Source organism: Eucyclogobius newberryi, unplaced genomic scaffold (assembly GCF_026437365.1).
Source record: "Eucyclogobius newberryi isolate DKJ021-1_F unplaced genomic scaffold, fEucNew1.0.hap1 SCAF_21, whole genome shotgun sequence".
NCBI lineage: Eukaryota > Metazoa > Chordata > Actinopteri > Gobiiformes > Gobiidae > Eucyclogobius > Eucyclogobius newberryi.
The window spans coordinates 20154645-20179821 of NW_027315846.1; the positions used below are offsets into that span (position 1 = coordinate 20154645).

Genomic DNA, 25177 nt, shown 5'->3' on the forward strand with positions numbered 1-25177 from the left:
ATCCATTTGCGAAGTGCGATTGGAAATAGAGAAACAATTTACACTTGCATAATACACATTTCTGCTTGTTTTCAGTATGGTTGCTAAGTAACCGTTGTGGAATTACCTCTACATACAGCAGTGTGAAATCGTGCCCTAGTGTTCTTATTTTTTGCATGTTTGTCCCATGTTTCAGATCATCAAACAAATATAAAAATGAAGGTTTTTATTATTAATGTAAAGCTAAATCCAAACTTACATGGCCCCGTGTGAATTGCCCCTAAACCTAATGACTGGTTGGGCAAACCTTATCAGCAGCAACAACTGCAATCAAGCCTTTGTAACTTGTCATGAACAGATGAACATTCTCCTTCAAGATTTTTTGGTAGACTCTAGAATCATGGTTCCATTTATCAGAGCAAGTTTCCCAGGTCCTGGGACAAAACAGCCCAAGACCACCACACCACCACCACCACCACCACCACCACCACCACCACCACCACCACCATATTTTACTGTTGGAATTGTAATTTACTGTTCTTTTTTCTGAAAGGCTGTGTTACTTTTACACTAGATGTAATGGGACACACACCTTCCAAAATTTAAACGTTTGTCTCGTCTACCACAGAGTATTTTCCCAAACGTCATGGGGATCATAAAGATGTTTTCTGGTAAAACTGAGTCAAGCCTTATTGTTCTTATTGTTATATGATCTCTCTGGGTTGAGTTTGCATGACCTCCCTGTGTTACAGTGGATTCTCCCCAGGTTCTCCGGCTTCCTCCCGCCATCCTAAGACAAGCGTGTGTCTCTGTGTTAAAACCCTATGATAAGCTGGCCCCTGTCCAGGGAGTACCCCGCCTAAGGCCCAAAGTCACTGGGATAGGCTCCAGTCATCCGCGACTCCTAACAGGAACAAGCAGTAGAAAATGAATGAATGACCTCAGCCATGCAGGCTATTTTTCCCCATTGTCTCTCTTATGGTGGAGTCATGAACACTGAGCTGAACTGAGGCAAGTGCGGCCTGCAGTTCTTTGGCTGTTGTTGTGGGGTCTTTTGTGACCTCTTGGGGATTTGTGGATAATGGCTCTCACTTTGGTTTGCTGGAGTCCCAAAGATTTAGAAATGGTTTTATAACCTTTTCCAGACTGATAGCTCTGAAATAGATTATTTCTCGTTTGTTCCTGAATTTCTGCATGAGGATCTTTGAGGATCTTTTGTTCTACTTCACCTCGTCAGGCAGGTCCTATTTAAGTGAGTTCTTGATTGAAAACAAACGGTGTGGCTAGAGAACTTAAATTTAGGTGTGATAAACCACAATTATGTTGTGTTTTAACAAATAACACCATTTCACACAGGGTCGTGAAGGTTTGGATTTTGTTTTCCCTTAATAATAAAAAAATCCTCATTTAAAAACTGCACTTTGTGTTTTGTGTAATTTTTGCTGCCCATGTCCAACCAAGTATAATTATAAATCTTTAAAAAAGGATTAATCTCTGGACAAATAGGCAAAATGTTTAGTAAAATTTGAAATATAATTGTGTTTACGTTTTTCAAAAATATTTTAGTGAAATGTGTAGTCTAACCTGCCGTATAGACTAGTATTCTTATGCTACTGCTTTGTGCTACTGCGTCTCCCTTTTCACTTGGCAGCTCTATTCCCTTATTCCCTTTAAATGTAAAGGCAAAAATTACCTTTTGGTTTGGTCATGAGATTTGAAACATTTTTGAAATACATCTTTCTCCTCACTGACTAGTAGAATTCTTTATATGCATTTTTTTTCTTTTAAAGAACATTATCTTTTAAAAAGCACCAGAGTACAGTCAGCAGTGCCACAGCAGCAGATGATGATTACACTTTGAGGTTTACTGTAAAGCCAAACATGTTTTTTATAAAGCAGTACAAGATGCTTTTGGTTACAGTTTGCTTCACAAAAAATACAGTTCAAATTCAAAATGTGAGGGTGACTTTAATGGCCTCATTTTATGTATGACCCAGTGGGAGCTCATGGTGGACTCTGGGATGTCATGATTTCAGACGTGTCCGGAGAACAGCTGGTCAGTGGTTCCACAGTGATGATGAACTTCAGCTGAAACCACGGAAAAACAGGATATCTGAGTCCTGAGGAGAGAGCAAGGTGCATATGAACCAGATGTGTGGAGAGATGGGCTGCGTTCACACTTATTGTCGTTATTTGATCCTAAATTGAGGTCATTTTAGTCCTGATGTGGACCTAGTTTGTCCCAGTTATGATCTTTGGGTAGTCTCACTGATTATATACTATATATATATATATATATATATATATATATATATATATATATATATATATATATATATATATATATATATATATATATATATATATATTACACTATATATAAAGGTAGTCCTGATCTTGTCCAGGTTTAGTTTTGGGTTTAGTCCCTGTTCAGTCAAAATTTGGATGTGGTGAACGTGCAAGTGTGAACGCAGCCATAAAGGCATGCAGAGTGCCACCCACAGGTGCTTATACAGAACCCACACACACATACTGGACATACAGGATGGCACACAGGCGGCAGACACAGAGAATGACTGAACCTGGGTTCTTTCCATGACAAACTGCAGATGGCATGCATCGACGAGAAGGTGGGACACAGCAGGGATGGGGACAGGCAAATAGGCTCCAGAATCATGCCTGAGTAAACAGAGCTCCAAAGGAACGCAATCAGTGGCATCAATACAATTCTCAGTTAAAGACAATCATGTCTCGAAAACACAAAAAAACGCTGCTGAATTGACTGGAGATGAACGAACACAAAGGCCCAACAATAATTGGATAATTAACGTGTGCTTTATTTGTAGGTTTGGAACTCACACAAGATGAGTTTTAATTCAGCTCCTAGAACAAATCCTTTTGTGAAGAGTACTGTGCACAGCCATTACTCTTGCCTTCAATTTAATTGCAGTGTTTCTATTTGATTTTCCTCCTCATTATTGTTTAGTTCAGGAGTTTTCAGTCATCCGCAGAATACAGATGATTACATGATTCACAAGAAGACACATATCTTTCATGCTTTTCATGCTGTGTATTTTGGTCAAAGAAAAAACAGATTCGTTTTTTTAACTTTTAGTGTTCAACTTCTGGAGAATGTTACGTTTTTTAGTTCGAAAACACACCATCTTCTGACTGGTTTTAGTCAGACTATTATATTGTACATGAGTGTTAAAGAAAGTCACACTAACTATAGGTTTCTGTTTCACAAGAGTATTTTGTCTACTAGAATTCTTTCTAGAGTGTAGATATGGGTTGCACTCCTGTTCCCTGCACACTACATTATGTGCTTTAAAGGTAACTGTTCTCTGGGGCCTACTTTAACAGTATGCACAGAGATACTGTTCACGCCATAACACATAAATCATATGTGGATCCACAGCTCACCAGGCATCAGCCCCTGGCTACAGCTGACATTAATCCTTACACAGGGACCCGGCACCGCCTTTTTGCCACTAACGAGGTAAGGTGGCGCGCCTCATGACAGGATCTGTGAGCCGGCACCATCTCCAGAGCCCAGGCAGGCTGTCCCAGGGCAGACACCACAGAGGGACAGGGAGGTGTCAGACAGACGGATGTTATGTATGACAGCATGAATGTGGCCTGCAAAGTCGTCTGCAACTACTTCAGTTATGACAAGTATGACAGTGAGATGCTGCGAAAGGTTTTACACCATTAAATATATTAATTCAAAATTATTATGTCTTCATAAGTTTGATGTATAATTCGGATTGGGGTGGCTCAGTATAGCTGATCTTCAACGTCGGAAGTACAAACTTCGTTTGGACCAGTGTGCATTGTTGTTGAGTCCTTAGGCAGGACATGTCATCCACCACTATGAGTGTCATGTTACGTGTGAGGATTGGTGGTGGTCGTAGGGGTGCAGATTAGAAGCAAGTGAAAGAAAAGTGCGCAAAGCTTGCAGTGCTCTCTACACACAGGTACCGTACTACACACACGTGTACTGTGTGAAGATCGGCACCTGGAGCCTGGCATGCATGTGCTGGGACATAACCACTTGACCACTGGGCAGCACACCAACTTATCGTTACTAGAGTTCCCATTGGCTGAGGAATCATGTGGTTTTGGGAACATGATGGTTCCCAAAGCTCTTCTGCTTCATAGGAAGAACATCCTTGTCAATCAGGGCTTGGTGTAGAGTTTGCATGTTCTCCTAGCGTCTCAGGAGGTTTCTGTATACTAAAAATGTCAACCTAAAAACTAAATTATTGGGTTAAGGACTCTCCTAGAATTCTGATTCTGAATCTCTGCTGGACTTTCCAATTCAACATATAAAATATAAAAAAATGAAAATGTTTTTTTTTTCAATCAGGCTTGTAGCATTAACTCATGTGGAGCAGGAGAGTGTCAACAGCTTATCTGTTAACTGCTGGCCACTGAGTCTTGCCTGAACCTTTGACCTTCTCACACAGCCAATGAAATTATGTTGACATTTAAAGTAATCTCTCCCACAGTTCTTAATCCTGGGGGGCGTGGACTAGTCACTAGTATGACCCCTCATCCCAGCACAGGTCTGTCTCGTGCACTCATAGCACACATTCTACTTCTCCACAGGGAAACTTTAAACCGTTTTCTTACGTTACTTACCCTGGTCACGATCAGAAAAAAGGACTGGGTTAATTTTCTTTATCTCCAGGAAAAAGGTGCTATCTAAGATGTTGGACTGGGAACCATGGGATTTCACGGGTTGTTCATGTATGACCAAGACGCATGTGTCACATGAGTACATGTATTAATTCAATATTTAAACATTTTATTTTTAGTTAGCGCTCTCATCTCCCAAAAGGAGATCGTGGGTTCAACTCCCCGGCCAGACCAACATCACATGATCTCTCTGGGTGGAGTCTGCATGTTCTCCCCGTGTTACCGTGGGTTCTCTCCAGGTTCTCCAGCTTCCTCCCACCGTCCAAAGACATGCATGTGTTAGGTAAATTGGCAACTCTAAATTGGCCCTAGTGAATGAATGTGAGAGTGAATGTTCATCTGTGTCTGTGTCTTTGTGTTAACCCTGTGACATGCTGGCCCCTGTCCAGGGGAACAGCGGTAGAAAATGAAAACTTTGTTACCTGTACGTATAGTATTATATTTTATTCAATTATTTCACTCAATTAAAAATAGTGCCCTGCATCACAATGAAAACTCAAGAGCACAGTAAGAAGACCCTGTAGCGACAATTGTTACAGCTTAATAACACCTCCCTGCATGTTTCGCTCTATAGGTACCTCTATAGGTAACCAGAGAGAAGTGTAGCTCACAGATCCACTCTGCAACAGGATGCATGCTGAAGAAAAGACGCACCTTTTATTGTCCATATTTACTGAATGAGTGACAGCTCATACCAGCATGGATGGTTCTCTGCACAGAAATGTTCTTTGCAAGTGTGGAAAATTACACTTATGCAAACAGATAAAGACTGATAAAATAAGAGATACAAGATGACAAGCCATTTATTTAGTAATACATTCTGCAAACTAGAAATTTCTTCAAACTTCAAAGGCTAAAAAAATGAAAGAAATGAAGGAAAAGAAGAGATGTAAGGAGCAAGGAGAAAAATGCATCAATTCACAGGCAAGGAATGCAATTTGTTCAATTGACAACACAAAAAGTACGATTTAGTTCAGGGAACAAAGCTTTTTTTAAACATGTTTTCTAGCCATTCCTTTGGAGCTAAAATAGAATACAAAATATACAGTTATTGAGCATTTTAAAATCACTCACAGGGGCCTCTGACAAGCTTTTGAATCAACATGACAATATTTATCTACATCACTTCAAAGCCATCACTGCATGTAATCATATATTTATCCCACATGTGTGCACATCGTCATGCGGTTGCCATGTTAACACTTGAATTGGTATGACATCATCTGAGGTGAAAACTATTTTCAGATTCTTTAGGTTATTCCTATAAATTCAAAAACATGGTAAAAGAAGAGCTTCCAACCAACCACATGCTGGAAGCTCGTACCTTGTTGAACCAGGACAGTCTCTGCAGGGCTTTCCCAACACAGAGACTTGGAAACACACACCAACATCGGAAAGCAAAGTGCCCCAAAGCTACAGCATGACTTGTGTTTCCACTGACAGAGGTTCAGACCTTTACGGACCATCCTTTTTTCTATACAAAGTTGTCTTCTTACTCATCTCAGTGGAACAGCCCTATCTATTTTCATAGAGACAGTTTTGATTAATCAGGTTGTATAATTTGCAGTAGAGATTGATCAAATTAAGAGGTTCTCTGACTTCAGCCAAGGTCTAAGGAACTGATTAGGTCTGGATGTAGTCTCAGAACTTCACAAGTCTCACAGATGCCGTGTCTGTGGTGCAGCACACTTTCAGGGAATACAGAACATCAGGTAAGGCAAATCGGTTAGCTTATCTCTGAGTGATGGGGAAAGAACCACCACAGTTACGTCGGTTAGGGTAGCACAGTTTACCACACAACCCAAGAACACCTGACCAGACAGCCTTGTGCATTAGAGAATCGGGCACACAAGGCAACCAAGACGGCTTAATATTCATTTATATCTAATTTTTTTAAATGGAAATAATTCAGTCATGACAGGAGCTATATACGATGAGGGGCAAATTACAGTCAGTTTCAACTATTTTATCAACACAAGCACAACATTATTAAGCAATTCTGTTAATTCTGTTAAGCAAAGTTAAAAGGGAGGGGGCAGTTCGCTTTTTTATAAAGTAACCTTTTGATGCAAGCTGCAAATTGGCGTCATAAAGTACAGCAGGTAAAAGCTCTCTAATGACCACCATTAATTAAGATATGACATCCAAGTGAGCCTTTTTATTTTAAAAATTGGGACTGGATAGGGCTGCATGGATGTTATGATGCCTATACATTTACGGGGGGCTTGTGAAATTATTTGTACTCCTGGAACTTTTCCACATTTTGTAACGTCATGACCATAAACTTTAATACATTTTATTGGCCTTTTTTGTGAAAGAGCAACACAAAACGACAATTCTACATCATCTCTAGATTAAAATAAATAAATAAAAAGTGTAGCGTGCAAAGGTATTCAGGCCCCCTGAGTCAATACTTTGTGGAAGTCTTTTGGGGTGTGTCTATCAGGCTTGCACACCTACATATTGACACTTTTGCCCATTTAAACTTTTGCAGATCCAAACAACTTCCTGCATTTGGCTCCGTCCATCTTCCCCTCAACTCTGTGCAGCTTCCCTGTCCCTGCTGAAGAAAAGCAGCCCCACAGCATGACCATGTTTGACAGTGGGGATGGTGTGTTCAGAGTCATGTGCTGTGTTAGTTTTGGTCTCAGACCAGAGCACTTGCTGTGTCCCCCACATGGCTTCTGGCAAACTGCAAATGGCACTTCTTATGACTGTTTTTCAACAATGGCTTCTTCCTGTCACTCTTCCATAAAGGCAGATTTCTAATAGTCGTCCTGTGGACAGATTCCCTGCAGCTCCTCCAGAGTTCCCATGGGCCTCTTGGTTGCATCTTGATCAGTGCCTTTTTCGGCCTGTAAGGTTTGGTGGACGGTTATGCTCTTTCCATTTCCAAAGGATGGATTGAACAGTCCTCCGTGAGATATTCAAAGCTTGGGAAATCTTTTTATAACCTAACCCTGCTTTTAACCTCTCCACAAGATTCTCCCTGACCTGTCTGGTGTGTTCCTTGGACTTCATGATGCCGTTTGCTCCTCAACATTCTCTTAACAAACTGCATTTATACTGAGATTAGATTAGACACACGTGGACTCTATCATAGGTCAAAAATCATCAGGCAACTTCTGACAGCAACTGGTTGCACTCAGGGAAAAAAAAAAAAGAGGCCGAATAGTTTCACACTCTTTAGTGTTTTATATTGAAAAATATCTGGAAACAATTTATAATTTCCCTTCCACTTAACAATTGTGTGATTGTGTTGCTCTTTCAAAAAAAATAGTTTTTTTCCAGTTGAGAACTTCCAAATCTTACAATTTTAATTCTGATTAGAAAGAAAATAAGTTACATTTCAAAATAGGACTTCTCTGTTGGACAATGTGTGCTGAACCTTGATTAGATGTCTTTTGTTGCCTTTATTTATTTTGTATGTTCAGGGTTCTGTGTTTTTCAGTTTCATTTATACATGTAAAACATTTTACATTGAACTGAAAAAAATAAATATAAACGATTGCAAATATAACATTTTAACTGTTATTACATGTTTGTCATAGTGTCCTGCCCAGTTTTAATGTTAAGAGCTGCAGTGTAAAGTGATTAACATGCTATGTGGTAAAAAGCAGTGTGTGGAGTGAAGGCAAGAGCACTTAAACACTATTTCTATTGTCTGGGTTTACAGCTGTCACGTGCCAGACTCTACAGTACAAACAACAATCCCACTTGAATTTACTATTGACTGCAGCCTAATATTTGTGTTGTGAGACTAGAATGGCTGTGGTAGCTATACATGGCTGTTGCAAGTGCTTCCTCAAAATGAAACACATTCCTAACAAATGTTCAATTGCTCAGATTGAGTTCTTGTTTTTTCTGGCGCACTTGTAGTACTGTAAACCGGATGAAGTCTATAGAAGTGCCTTTGGACTGCGCATGGTCCGTGCTGTGCGCTTCACAGAGTACTACTGTCTTGGAACCAGCTAAAGAGGCCTCAAGAAAAGCATGAAACGCTTGAATACTTTTAGGACAATTTAAAATCAACTCCATGTGATCTTTGATCCTTTTGCCACAAAAGCACATTTAAAGCAGGTAAAAGAATGTATCTACACAAAACATAATGGACCATGTAATAAAAGGTTAAGATTGTCTAAATTTTTACAATAGGACTGAATATAACCTATGACTCCAGACATCGAATCATGAATGTCTATGGCAAAAAACTAGCTTCTATGAAAGTCAAAAATATATACATACATGAATTTACAACAATGGTGTGGCAAAAAATAATTTAAAAAAATATTTTTTTTTAATTTTAAGATTTGTTGATACAAACTCATGTAAGTGACGTATATATGGGAAAGCGGATCGCCCAAAGTCGAGCTCCAGCAGCTGTAGCTGCTGTGTTTTACATGCAGCGGGAGGCGCTTAGTGCTGTGAAACTGGAAACTGGAATTTGTTCTTGGGTTCAATTTTGAAAAATATTTTATGATGATTTGATATACTTAAAGTTTTGGCAACAAAGGTTGTACAAAACAGGTTATTCTTATATAATTCAAACATGATGTGGATTGGACTGGTAAGGTGAATTAATCAAAATCAATGTCAGAATCTTGTAGCTTTAAAGGTTTCCATTTCCTATCATAAAGCCAATGTTTGAATATAATTTAGCCAGATGGAAAGCGGAGTCGCTGAACAGCACAATCATGGAAATTATTTTTTTGTCAATACAAGAGAAATGAAACAGTTACGGTTAAAACATGCTAAAAATGTTATCTTTTTCAGAAACAGAAAAATTCAGAAATTGTGTGAAATAAAAACGGCATGTATACCAATTTACAACGGCAGTTCAGGGATTCCACAGAATGCTGAAATATGTTACAGATTGTTATAAAATATTTGAAAAAAGCCAACAACTTGTAAACGTTGTGATCGAAGATGTGGATTGGGGCAGAACTAAGATTTATGGATTTGAATAGGAGCTGCACATTCAGAACTCCCCTTTCCACTGACACACACGAGCCCTCACACAATCACACACACGCGTTCAGGGCTCTGTCTTACAAAGTTTAATAGAAGCATGTTCAGAAATGCACATAGAAAAATAAAAATACAATAAAAGCACAGGGTTAATGGTGTGGTACAGAGAGCTTACTGTGCTGTCAACTATACATTTACCCGTTTCTTCAGAGTACAACTGTTAGAATGAGAAGGAAAGCGCTGTGCGGCGGAAGGGCAAAGAAGAAGTCTTCACTCACAGACATTTGGAACAGTTCCAGAAGGGCAGGAAAAGGCAGACAGTGCATGGAAGGTTCTCTTTTTCATTTTAACTTAAAATCAAGCTGCATAAATACAGGCCATTTGTACACGACAATTGCACTTCACAAAAACAGAAGTATACAAACACAAAAATAGAAATGTAAATCAAATTAATTACAGCCAAAAATAAAACTTTCTACTGAAGCGGATAATTGAACAAAAAAACAAAACAAAAAACTTGTGGACTCACTTGTTATGGGTTACTTTAGAGGAGAGTAAAAGGTGAGGACAGATGGAGACAAGACGCTGGGGATCCTGAATCCAGAGTGGACTGGTGCAGCACTTAACACCTTTGTGTGCATGCATCTCCGCCTCCCTCCTCTCATTCATTTCCCTTCTTGAAAACCCAGAGCCCAGAGGTACAGGGGCCTCTGAGCGAGCTGCTGTGGTCTGGAGAGGTGGTGCGGTGTAAACGCTGTGTTAGAGCTGGTGCTTGGGTTACCACATGTCGTCTGTGGAGGCCGAGTCCTTGATGAGAGAGGGAAAGCAAGTAGAAAGTCTTCAGTCTTCATACCAGTTCTAGTTACAATTACAGTTTGTACAAAGAGCAACAGACACAGCGGTAAATGGACACATGGGGGAGACTAGATGGGTCAACAGAACCACTACGCTACATGGACAGGGTGACGGAATGGAGGCAAAAAGAGCACAGCACTAGTTACACTATACAAAGCAGTCAGGAAGTGTCCAAATATGCACTGTAACGGTTAAGCCTCTAGAATGAGAGAGGTATGTCGACATGTAACCTAAAGCTGGTTACTAATCACAAGTTTAGACCTGTGTGTGTGTGTGTGTGTGTGTGTGTGTGTGTGCTGGTTACTAATCACATGGTTACTAATCACAAGTTTAGACCTGTGTGTGTGTGTGTGTGTGTGTGTGTGTGTGTGTGTGTGTGTGTTAAATATCTATACATATTACTCATACTCATTATATATATATACACACAAGCCTACACAGATTCAGTACAATGCATGCAACGGGTATGAAAACTGGAAGACATTTAGCTTTTTACCCTAGTTATAATATATATATATTATATTATTGTATAGCACAATATTCTAAAACGACTCAATAATTGAAGCAGGTTTGTTGATCAATAGTCCTGCCCCCTAATCCTGCGTTAGGGGGCGTTTCTAAATCCTCAGTATGGGTACTCCAGGGTACAGACTTGTAGAGTCAAGGGCCTCATCTGAGCAAACCTGTGTTAAGAGCAATAAGTACTGGGCTGGTGACACAATGAGGCCCAGTTTTTCTATATTCAGTGTTTTTTTTTACGATATATAAAACGAGATAATCCATATGAAACAAACAATGGCATGTTCAATATCATCTGTCAAAAGTCTTAGAAAATGCCGCCTTCATTAAACTTTTAACCTTCTGGCTTAAAGTCCTTTCAACTGACAACGATCACAAGTTTGAGAAGCCAATGCCAAACAAATAATGATGAGGTCCAACATTTATGGATCAGTTTGGATATTTCGTTCAAAAATAATCAATCTCTCGTTGTAATGGCCCGGATTTATGACACTATATTTTCGAACATGAACACGAACACAGGCTATTTTTAAACTGACGTTGAGCACCTCCTGGTTTTTTAAGCGGTCCTTTGTTCTAACTGCTGAACTCCAACAGCAGTGCCCCTCTCACAAGAAAATGTGAAATGAAAAAAAGCACAAAAACCTACATTAAGTAAAAGTAACTCTGGTAAAATGTATTAAAAAGTGCACCAAGTTCTGATTAAATTCTACAAACTGCCCTCATGTAAAATACATCACAACCTTCAAGGTGAAGTCACAACAAGACAGTGTAAAATTCCTAGTGCTGACCTAGTGCCACTAAAGCATGAATACAGCCATTGTGGCCCTGATGAGACACTTCCTTTCACATTTAGACTAGAATGTGAGCAAACCTTTCACGCCACAATATTCACCTGCTTGTTCTTGTTTGAGAGAACCTTCATGGTAATTGTGGTTTAGAGCTGGGGTTGACACTGAAATTATTCATTTTTTTATCAGGATAAATATTTATATTCAACACTTTGAAATAAGATACAAGTCTATTCCTCTCCACATACACAAACCCACAGTTACATTACTATAGAAATCAATGTATCAAACATTTCTCTACGGGCTGGATAAACTGGTGGGGAATAAACCAATCAGATAAGCAAAGCAAAAGGCCCTAGAAAGGTGTCAAAAGTGCTTGTTTAAAAAAGTCAACCCATGTCGGCCTTCAGATAAGAAGAAAACATGTTCAAGTAACGTTGACATTTGACTAGGGTTGCAACAACTAATTTTCTTGGTCTTCAAGAAAAACTTTACCATAAGCTCCATTTTTAGTAATTAAATCTGAAGTGTGGTGATAGTAAGCAATTTGATGGTGTGATCTATCTATCAGTACAGTAGAAGTAGCAGTTAGTCCAGACCTGGGCATTTGTGGCCCCAGGGGCCAGATGTGGCTCTCGGCACCTTTTAGTTTGGCCCCCCCTCAAGAGATTAGTTCCTTATCTTTAACTGTCTTAACTATGTGAAACATGTGTCTGCACTTCTGTCCTGAATAGAGGTCACATGAAATAATAATAATAGATTCCATAGCCTATATTTTACAAAAAAGTGCTTATAATGATAAGAATTTGTAACACCAATTAACGCAGTCGGCCCTCCACCAATTAACTCGATTCGAATATGGTCCTCAGAGGGAAAATAATTGCCCACCCCTGAGTTAGCCAATCATGCCTTCATTTGACACTCCTCACTCCCGCCCTGTACGAATGGTGATTATATTCTACCTCATTTTGTTTATTTCACAGAAAAAATAACACTATTTAAAATAAGCCCAGTGTGCTCATTAAGCTCATGTGAGATGTGTTTTACAGAACTTCATTAAATAAAATGCAAGAAACCTAATATTTTATTTATAAGTGGTCCTCATCAGGATATTCGATTAATCAATGCAATAATCAACTTATCATCACTTATCAAAATAATCATTAGTTGCAGCCCTACATTTGACTGACAATTATAATATCTATTGATTGACAACAAAACCAATTTAAAAACCTACATCAGGAGGCTTTAAGCTTTCAGGTGAGATAAAACATGTTGATAAGTAGAAAAAGTTAAGCCGGCTGTAAACCAGAAGATTTTAAAATCTTTCGCAATTTTAAGACATGTCAAAAAAAGTGCTGGTTTTGTTGCTCTGGGGACCCCCTGTGACTATGCCCCGCTCTACATGTCAGGTGCTCAATAAAGCTGTGTTCAGACCATGGCGTCCAAATTCTCACTGGACTCTCGAGTGCCACGCCTGCACATTTGAAGGCAGATGCAAAAAAACACTCCAACAGACGTGCTTCTGAGGCGTCCAGCGCACATGTGCAGTGGAGGAGTTGTGTTTCCCGAGTGTGGCTTTGGTGTATTTGCTTTACAAAATCCAAAAATTGAGGCAGTCGGCACAGGGGCTTCAGAGGTGAGCAGAGTTGAATGAATATTATAATTTGCTCCAAGAGTTGCCTCTGGATGAGTTTTTTCAGGTGCGGGGTTTGTTTTGGTCCAGCTTACAGATAATAAAATGCGTAGGTACGTCACTGGAGCATAAACTCTGATTGGTTTCTGTGCCGTGTCAGCCACAATAAAGTCCAACTTTTCTGCGTCCGCTGCTCTAGCCCCATGCTCGACGCTCAAATGTGTCAGACTACCAAAAAGCAGGAATGGCGCCGCAAAAATGCTGGACGCCCAGGACCATGTAGACTTTGAATGTAAACTGAATGCTTTGACGCCGTGGTGTGAACGTTTTATATGGCCCCAAACAAAGTGGCAGCATCAGCATTGATGCACATTAGGTAACAAAACCAAAGCAGTGCAAAAGTGAGGATGGCCAAATGAGAACCTCAGGCAGGACATCTGCGCAGAGCACTGGCTTTCAAAATGGAATAGATATTAAATTTGAGCGGAGCCACCAGGTCTACAGTGAAAAAGAAACTAAATGAAGAGGCTTGAATGCATCGCCTGGTCATGGCACAGGTTTGTGGTTTGTGATTTGAACATGAATCACAGACACAAGAAGGTGTAGGTGGTTTCTGGTTTGGTCTGCACTGCTCGAATTCTCTTCAATTCACCTAGAGGTGGACCATGCGGATAGCATCTGCGTACAAAACATTAATAGGTATTGATTTTTGAGTTGAATACACTAAAGAAAATTTCAACATGCTTATGTCACGTAGAATTCTTTAACATTCTATAAACATTACCTACAGTATGACCTGACCTAGATACAAAGTAAACATATTCAAATCAAATGCTACTTTAACTGATAACTGTAACGTAGACTTATTCTTAATTACAAAACATCGTTGGTGATGGTGATGTCAAGCCTTGCTTTTGGTTGTCACATAATGCAACTAAAACCTGTTGCAAAAGAACTGTATCGGCAATATTCATGTCCGAGTATTATCGGTTTCAGTCCAAAACCACCGATATCAGTTTGCGATGTTAAGCCTTGGTAATGAAAGAGTCAACACTGCTGTGCCTTCAGAAACAGGAAAACAACAGGGAAGAAAACAATAGCTTCGTGGACCGAGGCTATCTGCTGCTAAACCTAAATCCAGTGTTTATTCCGAGTCTAAGAAGTTACATTCACTTGCGTCCCATGATAAACGCAATGTTTTTCTTCAGACATTAACTGACTAATTTTGCTCCTAAACGATCAGTTTAGACTTGTTTACTCCAAATAACTTTAGTTTGAGAGGCTTAAAGAAGGAGAAGATACTGAGTGTAGGCTCAGACCCAGAGTCTGAGGAGGAGAGACTGAGGAGGAGCTAGAAGCTGCTTTTCAAGGGTGATGCAAAAAACAAATATGAGTTACTTCTGCAGGTCACAGTGGACAGCACAAATGAACAGTGAGTCCTGCTGCCATTTCTCCTGGAAGCAAGGCAAAGAATGAGAGAAAGATTGGGAAAACAAACAGGACCAATAGCCTGCTGCGCCAGCCCCTCATATGCCTATTTTGAATGCAGAAGGGTCTGAGGCACAGCGACTCATTCTGCTCACTCAAGTTTGTAGATTGACACCCTTTATCTGCCATGACTGAAACGCTGAGGATATCTCCCCTTAAATATCACTATGATATTTAGAGCAAACTTCAAAACGTCTCACCTCAGATTCAAATATTTCTTCATACTCGTCTAAACTACCAGTTTGTTTTGATTTTTGATCTGCAACAGATGTGTTCTTCTGATTTAAAAATATATACATTTTTTACCCTAAAAAAAAAAAGGGGGGCAGTTAAAGCATGTCAGATTTGAGTCCCATTTAGTCCAGTTTATGTCAGATTTGTCCTTTTCCAAGTTCAGTCCATATGCGATTTTTTTCCCATTTTCCGTATGTCCATTATGATGTCGGTCCAGTCCTGTTGTTGGTGCCGTTTGTGTCATCCATTTCCAAAAAAAAAAAAACTCTACGAACTCTCTCTTTTATTCTATTCATTAAACAGCCGGTTGGGGATGGAAACTGGAAGAGTCTGGAATAACTAGGTAAATCTGGGCAGAAAATTAATTTTTATAGTTTCAATTCATTGACTTAAGTGTGAGAAAAGGTTCCATTTTTCGAGGTCTTTCTTTATGGAGGAAAAGAGGTGGATATCGTTTTCCTCCAAAATTGATGTCAAATTTTCATGGAGAACCACGCCTAAATATTTAAGGGATTCCGTTTGCTATTTGAATGGATAGGTCTTTCTAAATGTTGAAGAGGGTCGGCAGTAGGGTTTTCAGTTTTTGTATGTTCAGTTTGTATCTGGACATTGGGCCAATTTTATCAAGGAAATGCATGACTTCAGGTATTGGAAATGCCTTCATGGGGAGTCAAACCGTTTGTGCACTTAAAGTGAACTAGATTTCGGAACACCTGCAAGTATGTTCTGCTTGGACTGGTGTGAAAGCAGGCCAGGAATAAAGAATCACCTCCAGAAAGTGGTCTCGGTACAGTTGCAACCACTAGTGCAGTTTGCTTGTGATTTGAAAGCTAAACGGCCTCGACTCGGGCCAACTTGCACTTTATGATCTAAACCAGCTTCCATTGCACGCTGAACACCTTAATGAACCCCAGCGTAACAATCAGAACGGGAGAAATACACCGCTAGACTTTTGATAGTGAGGGGGACATTAATAATCCCTGTTATTTTAAATAAATCAGGCAGAACTATATCAGTTTCTGGCAGCAATCACAAAAAACAGTGGCGTTTACAGGCTACAGTACTTTTCGGGTGATACAGCGCTCCTGAATAAAAGCCACTACAACAAAATTTACAAAGAAACAAATTGTACATTTACGAGCTGCACCAGTCAATAAACCGCAGGTGCCCACGTGGTAACATGAGATTTACACACACCGGTTGTCTTTTGAACCGGGGGTTCTCCACGCCAAGAGAATGGCGAAGTGGCTCGGACATCTGTTCCGGACGCCTCCTGGGCATCTCCCTGGGGAGGTGTTTCAGGCACCCGGGCCCCGGAGAAGACCCAGGACACGCTGGACGGACCATGTCTCTCGGCTGGCCTGGGAATGCCTTGGGATCCCCCCAGAGGAATTGGAGGAAGTGTCTGGAGAGGGGGAAGTCTGACTGTCCCTGCTTAGACTACTGCCCCCGCGACCCAGCCCCGGATAAGCGGAAGAAGATAGACACTTCTGAACTCGAAATAAGTAATTATGCCAAGTAAATACAGATTCAAATGAAACCCAATAATTTCTGCTATTACAAGAACATGTTTTTTTTTTTTTAAACAAACAAAAGGTCATGTGGTTCAGTGATAGTGAAAAGCATGCAAGTGCTATAAATTGGGCAACACATAAAAACATGCATTCAAAATGCTACTTTATGTAGCCAGGCTCTCTACTTACTGTGTCATCACTCCGATATGGATTCAGTTTGTTGTATACCGCTTCGATTACGCTTCGCCTACGGACACAGAGAAAACATACAATCACTTTAAAAGGTTGAAATAATTCTACTGTGATATAATTCGATACATTTAGGGGTCTGCAAATTAAATTTGCAAGTGGTAAATGCTGCAATTGTTTAGGCAATAAGTTGTCTACAACAACATTGTGACTTCAGTCAGGTTGAAGTCACAATGTTGACTTCAACCTTTTATCTAGTGGTATTTTACAACAGTCAATTTAGTCATGATAATTTTGGCCATTATTTAACAATATAACAATATAAATAAAATAAATGATATATATATTTTTTATAAAGTACCGCCGACAACGCAAAATAGCATTAAATTAAATGTAAAAAGCGGTATTAAGTCAAAAGATAAGAGCGTGTGAAGCGCAATTTTTCGCCAAAATCCTGCGAGAGTCTGTGACGGAGCAGGTCCATCCCTGTGCGCGGTCCCGGGAGAGCATGTGAAGACGAGCACGCCCGTTTCCCTGTCTGCTGCGCGCCACGCCAAATCCTTTATATCGCAAATATATATTTTAAAAAAAGGTGCCATATCATGCTTTTTTCCCCGTTTCGTAGTCTATCCTAAGGGTATATTTGATAATAATAAAGGTTGTGCAACACCCATAACATTATGGTTATGAAATATCACCCATACCATGGACCCCACTCACAAAGGCTTAGTTTGAGATTCGCCCCCACCCTTGTGAAGACTGATCTGGCTCCCCCGCCCACCCCGTGACGTAGTCTCTCTCGCTAAATATGCCTCATATGGGGTTGCATTTTCCTCCAAGGATGGTTTAATGTACCTTCATTATTTCCAAAGGTAAATGCACCCTAAACATACTTTTACATGGTGTATAGGCCTATCCACCATCAAGAAATGTGATTATTATATAATATTAATATATTTAGTGAATATCTTTATTTGCTCCAAGAGCTGCGTTTTGAGGATTTTTTTTTTTTTTTTGATCGTTGCAGGGTTTGTTTTGGGTCTTATTCCAGATAGTGCAAAGGCAGAATCAGGTTTATGGCCATTTGTCAATGAACAAAATTCACAAACATAGGAACTTGTCCTGGTGATTTGATGCAACACAAACAACAAAACATTGAACAATGAATACAAAACAATGGACAAAGAATACAGACAAAACAACAAGCACCAAAACGCAGAGGCAGCCTTCCGCGGCGCCATCTTGGATTTGCATTTCGGCACGTCACTAGAGTAATATCCGATTGGTTGCTGCAGCGCGTCTGCCGCAAGAAGTTCAGCTTTTCCAACTTTTCTGCGTCGGTCGCGCATCCGATGCTGGAATGGCCCCGACCCACCGCGTCCGACGCTCAAAACACACCACAGCGTTTACGCGCGTAACCTTGCAAAACCACAGCAAGAAAGGCCACACCAGCAGCTCCAGCAGAATGTCCATGCACTGGCTCGTATTTTTCAATGCCGATCAAATTTGTCTGTGCTCACATTTATCCACTTGTAACAGGTCCACAGTGAAAAAAAACACACCAATAGGCTTGTATTTTGCATTTGAGCAGTGAAGTTTCCAAAAATGAATTTGAAGGCACACAATTGGAGTCTTTCTGAACCTAGACTCCAAACGATCCATTAACTGGCCCTGGAATGTGTTGTGTCGATGAAGAGTGCACAAATACAACAAACACAGGAAGCACAGGAAAATAAAACCTACTCAAACAGCATGAATCTCTCTGAATAAAACTTTGAGTGTATTATATGGCCATAGAGATGGGAAATATATTGATATGTATCAATATACAGTGCATTTGGAATGTTTTCACGGGTATTTTGCCTCAAATTCTACAAAAACATACCCATGATGACAAAGAAGGCCGTTTTTTTATTTTTTTTAAAGCGCATGTATATTCACAGCCTTTGCTCAATACTTTGTTGAAGCACCTTTGGCACCAGTCTCTTTGAGTATAATGCCACAAGCTTGGTACACTTATTCATGGGCAGTTTCTCCCATTCTCCTTTGCAGAACCAACAGGTTGGATGGTGGGAGTCCGTTCACAGCCATTTTCAGATCTTTCCAGAGATGTTCAATTGGGTTCAGGTCTGGGCTCTGGGCCACTCAAGGACATTCACAGAGTTATCCTGTAGCCACTCCTTTGCTATCCTGTGCGCTTAGGATTGTTGTCTTGTTGGAAGTTGAGGTCCAGAGCGCTTTGGAGCAGGTTTTCATCAAGGATGTCTTTGTACACTGATGCATTCTTCTTTCTGGTGATCCTGACTCCCAGTTCCTGTCACTGGAAAAACATCCTCACAGCATGATGCTGCAACCACCATGCTTCAGTAGGGATGGTACTGGTCAGGTGATAAGGGATGCCTGGTTTCCTCCAGATATGATGCTTGCTAGTCAAGCCAGAGAGATTAATCTTTGTTTCATCAGACCAGAGAATTTTGTTTCTTATGGCATTTTAGCAAACTCCAGGCATGTCATGTGCCTTTTACTGAGGCGTGGCTTCCGTTGGGCCCATCCACCATACAGGCCTGGATGTTGGAATGCAGAAGAGACAGTTGTTCATCTGGAAGGTTGTCCTCTCTCCACAGAGACACGCTGGAGATCTGTCAGAGTGACCATCAGGTTCCTGGTCACCTCCCTGACTAACGGCCCTTCCACCGATTGTTCAGTTTTGCCAGGCAGCCAGCTCAAGGAAGAGTCTTGGTGGTTCCAAACTTTTTCCATTTACGGATGATGGAGCCCACTATGCTCATGGGAACCTTCAATGCTGCAGATCTTTTTCTGTACCCTTCTCCAAATGTGTGCCTTGATGCAATCCTGTCCTTGGACTTCATGGCTTGGTTAACTGTGGGACCCCATATAAACAGGTGTGTGCTTTTCAGAATCAAGCTCAATCAACTCAATTTATCACAGGTGGTCTCCACCTTGTACACTTTTTTTTTTTTTTCAAATACTACTTTTTTCATTGACATGCTGTAGACGTCAGTGGAAGCACTGTCCAAGAGACACGTCGTGTTTATTCATAGTTTAAACTTCAAAACGCTGTGTGTTTTATTACAATCAGAGCCATATTCACAAACGTTCTTGGCCAGACTTGACTCATGGGTCAAAAGACAACCTGTGTATCATTACCATAGACTATATTTCTGTGTAAATATCTCATAATATGATCCATGGTTGTAACATGAGATATTTATACAGAAATATCACGATAGTGATGCAGGGTTGTCTTTTGACTCGTGGGGCAGGTCGGGCCAAGAAATACTTGTTTCAATGCAGCATGTTCTAAACTGCAGACCTGTATATAAAATGTTTGTGCTCGCGTGTCTTTGCGTTTTTGTGCGTCCCCACCGACGTCTACAGTGTGTCAAATGTGTGTGCTTCCAGCAAGATGGCTCCCTAGTGGCCGATAGCCAGTAAAATCTATAAATTAGACGCACCGTTGTAATGACCGCATTCAAAGCGTGGGGGAAAAAAGTAGCGGCATAAAGTTCGAAAAGTACAGTATAAATCTTTTGTCAATAATGCACAATCATTCAGTGATTTGAATTGTAAGAAAAAGAAAAATCAAGTGTTCTGTCATGCAAGAACACCGCTTTCCAGACCTGGGCCCTGTTCTACAAAGTGGAATTAGTTGGAACAGATACATTGTAAAAGCAGCTCAGAGGGTGAAATTGTTAAAATTGTGCACTGTCGCAAACCAGGAACGCTACTGTTAGCATGCTAATTGCTGTTGGTTTTACAGTGACAGCAAAACTTGCTCTGGCCAAAGAGTTGTGAAAAGCGGGGGAAAAAAGCAAAATTAATTGAGTTAGCAATACATGTGGACTACTGCTAAGAGCTTAAAATTAACTAGTTTTCTTTTTCCACATTTTTATGACAGCAAAAATCAAGTATAGCACATAGCCGCGTCTCACGGCGCCGCGTCTCACGGCGCCGCGTCTGCGCATGAGACGCAACTGTGCAGCAGGTAAAGCCACCAAGCACCACTCTAGACAGTTTGTCTCTGCCGCCATCAATGTGCTTCACTCTCAATGTGTATATATCAAAAGACTAACCCCGTACAGCACCAGGGCAAGTGTATGTGCAATCACGCCGCTTTTTCTGCTTTAAGCTCGTTGTCATGGAAATAAGTGCGAAGGTCAGCTCATCATGTCTCACACTCATGGAGCAGGGTTTGGGGTGAATGACGAGTGCATGTGAACACAACCAACCCAAAAGTGCAAACAACAGAACTAGTTTAGTTGAGTTTAGATGAGTTTCAGTGCATTTTGCCATGAAGCTGCTTTTCAAATGAGTAATATGAAGCAGTCTGCTGAAGATGCCGGAAAGTTTTGAAGAAGCTAATGGAGTGCCGGAGCTGGCGCTGTTAAGTTTAATACCTTTTCCTGAAAACTCAAACATGAACAAATTAAAGCCAGGTCCTGCATAGATAAATATTCCCATGGGTCACTGGTGTGGAAAGCTCTTGTCCAAAGACCAAATAGGAAAAGCAGCAAAAAGGCAGAAGCGAGTGGCTCTCATTAGCACAGCCTAAAATGATAGCGAGATGTACACTGTGGCTCACTTAAGCCCTTTTAATAAGATGCGCTGACATTACCACCTGCATTATAAAACTGAGTGCTGTACGGAGTAAAGACATTGTTCCAGTCAGTAATGAATTGTTTCCTTTTGTTCATGCCATTTTTGTAAGGGGCACAATATTGTTTTTGTCACTGAAATTCAGTTAATTGCATGGCCCTAAGAGACGCAATGATGTTCAGGACCTCTGCTTGGAGATTTTTTTTTTCAAACTGGCCCTCAGTAGATTTTCATTTCTGACCCCTGACATGAACAATACCGTTTTTGTCAAACTTACTTGCTTGCCAGCTCCCCTCCAGGTGGAAGGTTAGGGATGCTTTCAGATGCTAATGTCCGCATCACATGGACTAAATCCGGGACTCCTTCATCTCCTTGCTTTTTAATTATTTCTGATGAGAAAAAAAACACAAAGTGAAAAAGGCAACTTGTTGAAAAACTTTCTGTGTCCATTTTTTTCTTTTAGCATTCTTAGACTGTACCTTCTACTCTGGATTCCAGGTATTTATCCAGCTCCAGTTCACGCTTTACCGCCTCAGGAGAAACCTTGGGTGCCCCAGAAAAACAGACTAGCACAACACTCATATTGTCTCGACTCCCCTGTCAATAAAAAAAAACTTACAATTATCTAGTAAAGTAGTAAACGACTAATATACTAATGAATACATACCTTGTACAAACAAGTGTCAAGGATTTCATTGCTGACTTGTTCAAGGTCATCTGTCACCTCTAGCCTTGACCTCACAAAGTCACAGAGTTGTTCATTGGCCATAACGTCCCAGATTCCATCACATGCTAGAATTATAAATTCATCTTCTGCTTCACATCGTTCTATTGCATAAACTTCAGGCTCCGGAGACACCAGCTGCTCTGTGGGGCCTTTCCCATGCACACATTTGTAGTCAAAGTCTCCTAAAGCTCGGGACACAGCCAGGGATCCGTTGACACGCTGAATCATAACGGAGCCACCAGCATTCTGGATCCTCTCCTTCTCCAAGGGATTATTGGGTTTGTGATCCTGTGTGAAGAAGTGCACAGCCCCAGCCCTGCTCAGCAGCGCACGCGAGTCACCGCAGTTGATAAAGTACACATGAGAGGGAGAAATTAACACTCCCACTGCAGTTGAACCACTGCGATCCACTCCGTGCTTCTTCTCTGAGATGGTTCGCATATGTTCATCAATCTGCAGGAAGCCTGTGCGGATCCCGTTCTTCACACTGTCTACACAGGTTTCCTCCAAAAGGGCACTCTGGAAGTCTGAATTGGTAGTGATGTGCTCAAGCAAGTGCTCACAGCAGTATTTGGCCACCTGAGAGCCAGCATGGCCGTCATAAACCGCAAAGAAGGACCAAAGGTCCAGCCCTTGAGGGAGACCAATGACTGCTGTATGTGCATCTTCCATCTCGACTCGCCAGCCCTGCATACTGCTCAGACCATACATCAGGCAATTCCCCTCACCATGAGTGTTATATTTCTCCATCTTTGGTTTATCCAGGAAAGCCCCCATTGTGTCCCACCTGGAATTGTCAAGGCAAGATAAGGACAAGTTATAATGGTATAAAACTCTTAGAATGAATTAATCTAGTGTTGAAAGTGAATACAACATCATGCATTTTCTTTCACATATGCATTGACATTTTGATGCAGATATTGAATGCTTTTGTTGAGCAAAAGCATTCAATAACGCTTAAAAAGCAATATTGCTTTTTAAGCAATATTATTTCATCAAATAATATTGCTTAAAAAGGTTGGGTTATCCTATAACAATTTTCAATTTACAATAAAAATAAAACAATTTATCGACTAGTAAGAAATGGTGACAGTTAACACGAAAGCTACAGAGATATATGCAGCATAACGTCGTTATGTAAGACACACTTCATTATGTCAACAAGAAACCTTTTGAGGCAAATTCATAACAATTCTCAAAGAAAGTCGCGGGCTATAGCCGCGTCCTGCAATTCAAAGTGTGACAGGCCTCCTCTAACATTAGTAAACGTAAGCGTCAAAAAAGCAGCCCATGGCCTTTCTGTGTGCCACTGCTAGGCTAGCTTACAACCACACGTACGTCAACATTTAAAATTGCTTAACCCAGCGACTTACCAAAAATCCAATAACGAATATGCAGGAGCAAAACTGCAGGACAAATCTGTAATATGTTCTAATTGGTTGCACCGGAATGGAAAACCCGATGAAATTACGAATTTACGACGCACAGCTAAGCTAGCTAGCCAGTTAGCAAGTAATAATCGTCACTCAGCACTAAATGCATCTAATTATAGTTACGAATGTCTCTGTTGACGTGCGCCCGTGAAGAGTTACATTATCCCAGCTGACGACATAAACTACGGCTTATAATGAATTCTGTTCAAAGAAATGGCAGCGTTTGAGTGGCCGAGGCAGGGGAAGCTGAAACGTTTGTCCCAGCCTCTCCACTTGACAGCTTGACAGCTTGCTAGCTAACTTTAGCCATAGAGAGCCTCCGCGTAGGGCCCGGATGTTGCAGGCTGCGCTTTGGGAACACATGACGTCACCCCAGTAGAGCCAGCGTATTGTGCCCGCACTAGAGGGCACAGGCATGATCAATGGCCGCGCTAGATGCGAACTATTAAATATAATGAAATATATATTGAAATCCATTCAATGTTACCACCTAGGAGGAGATCTGAATAGAGCCATTGTTCCTGGGATATTTGTTTTTTGTCCTGGTACACTCACATCTAAGTAGTTGCAAAGCAAGCCAGGTCAAACTATTCTCCTCAACAAATTTCCAAAAAAGGCACAGTAGACAATCTAGTTTGGACAACCTAACATTTAACATTACTCCCGCCTCCATTCCAAGTAATCTTTAAAGGTGCCCTATGTAACATTTCTGGAGGAGGGTTGTTTGCCTGCTTGTCTGTCTACATTGGGGATGTTATTGCCTTGCCTTAAATGTTCCACAGTATCATGGCTGAAAAATACCTTGAAAATTATGAATTTCTACTGAGGTTTGCCTTTCCGACATGTTTGCCACACCTTGAATCCTTGGAGATATTGATATATATATATATATGGAGGTGGGGGACAGAAGGGTCCTGGCTAACCATGAGTCAGAAATGTAATTTTGTCTTATACTGTACACGGACTGCCCAGCTCATAGTCTACACTTATTTCTTGTGTAGTTAGGTTTAGCTATAGCTTCGCTCTCAGCCAGCTCCGCTCCGCTCCCCCTGCCCTCCTCCCACTCTAGCCGGCATTGTGCTTATTGGTCATGGCTGATCATGGGGAGGGAGGTGCCAGCTCCTATTCAGGATGTAACAGGTGCAACATACAACAAAGCAAGATATATCAAATAATGCATGTATTAAAATGATATTTAAATGTGCTAATAAGATAAAATTAGACTAAAGTATATACACAAAATGTACAGTTAAATTTACTGATGTAGTACAGAAAGTGAACAATGCAGTGGTTGTTGATTACATTATGGTTAAAGTGACAGATGTTGAGTGTCCAAGAGTCCAATGGCAGAGGGGAGTGGTTCAAATAGTCCGTGTCCAGGGTGAGGAGGGTCGGCTGTGATCCGACCTGTGTGTCCCAGAGCCCTGAAGACGTACAGGTCCTGCAGAGATTGAAGTCTGCAGCCTTCTCAGCAAAGCGCACAATGCGCTGTAGTCTCTGTTTGTCCCTGGCTGTGGCTCCAGCGT

General features: G+C 40.8%; 1 protein-coding gene and 1 long non-coding RNA gene across 3 annotated transcripts in view; one reads left to right on the forward strand and one right to left on the reverse strand.

Moving 5' to 3' along the window:
- Positions 1-1940: 1940 nt before the first annotated feature.
- On the reverse strand, positions 1941-23980 carry ppm1aa (protein phosphatase, Mg2+/Mn2+ dependent, 1Aa). 2 transcript variants are annotated; one of them, XM_072458350.1, is made up of 6 exons: positions 23592-23980; positions 22159-23005; positions 21971-22088; positions 21769-21880; positions 16875-16932; positions 1941-2099 (listed from the first exon to the last, which is right to left on the reverse strand). In XM_072458350.1, exons 2-6 carry the CDS (start codon positions 22993-22995, stop codon positions 2064-2066), a joined length of 1161 nt encoding a protein of 386 aa, XP_072314451.1. In that variant the 5' UTR covers positions 22996-23005; positions 23592-23980; the 3' UTR covers positions 1941-2063. The 2 variants fall into 2 exon arrangements, with proteins under 2 accessions (XP_072314451.1, XP_072314452.1); XM_072458351.1 differs by lacking the exon at positions 1941-2099 and adding an exon at positions 5466-10455 and having other exon boundaries at positions 23592-23977.
- LOC140371073 (uncharacterized) overlaps positions 4836-25177 on the forward strand; it is a 45610-nt gene continuing 25268 nt past the window's right edge. The window contains exon 1 of the long non-coding RNA XR_011928424.1: positions 4836-5035. This is a non-coding gene — a long non-coding RNA (uncharacterized lncRNA). The remainder of the gene's footprint in view (positions 5036-25177) is intronic.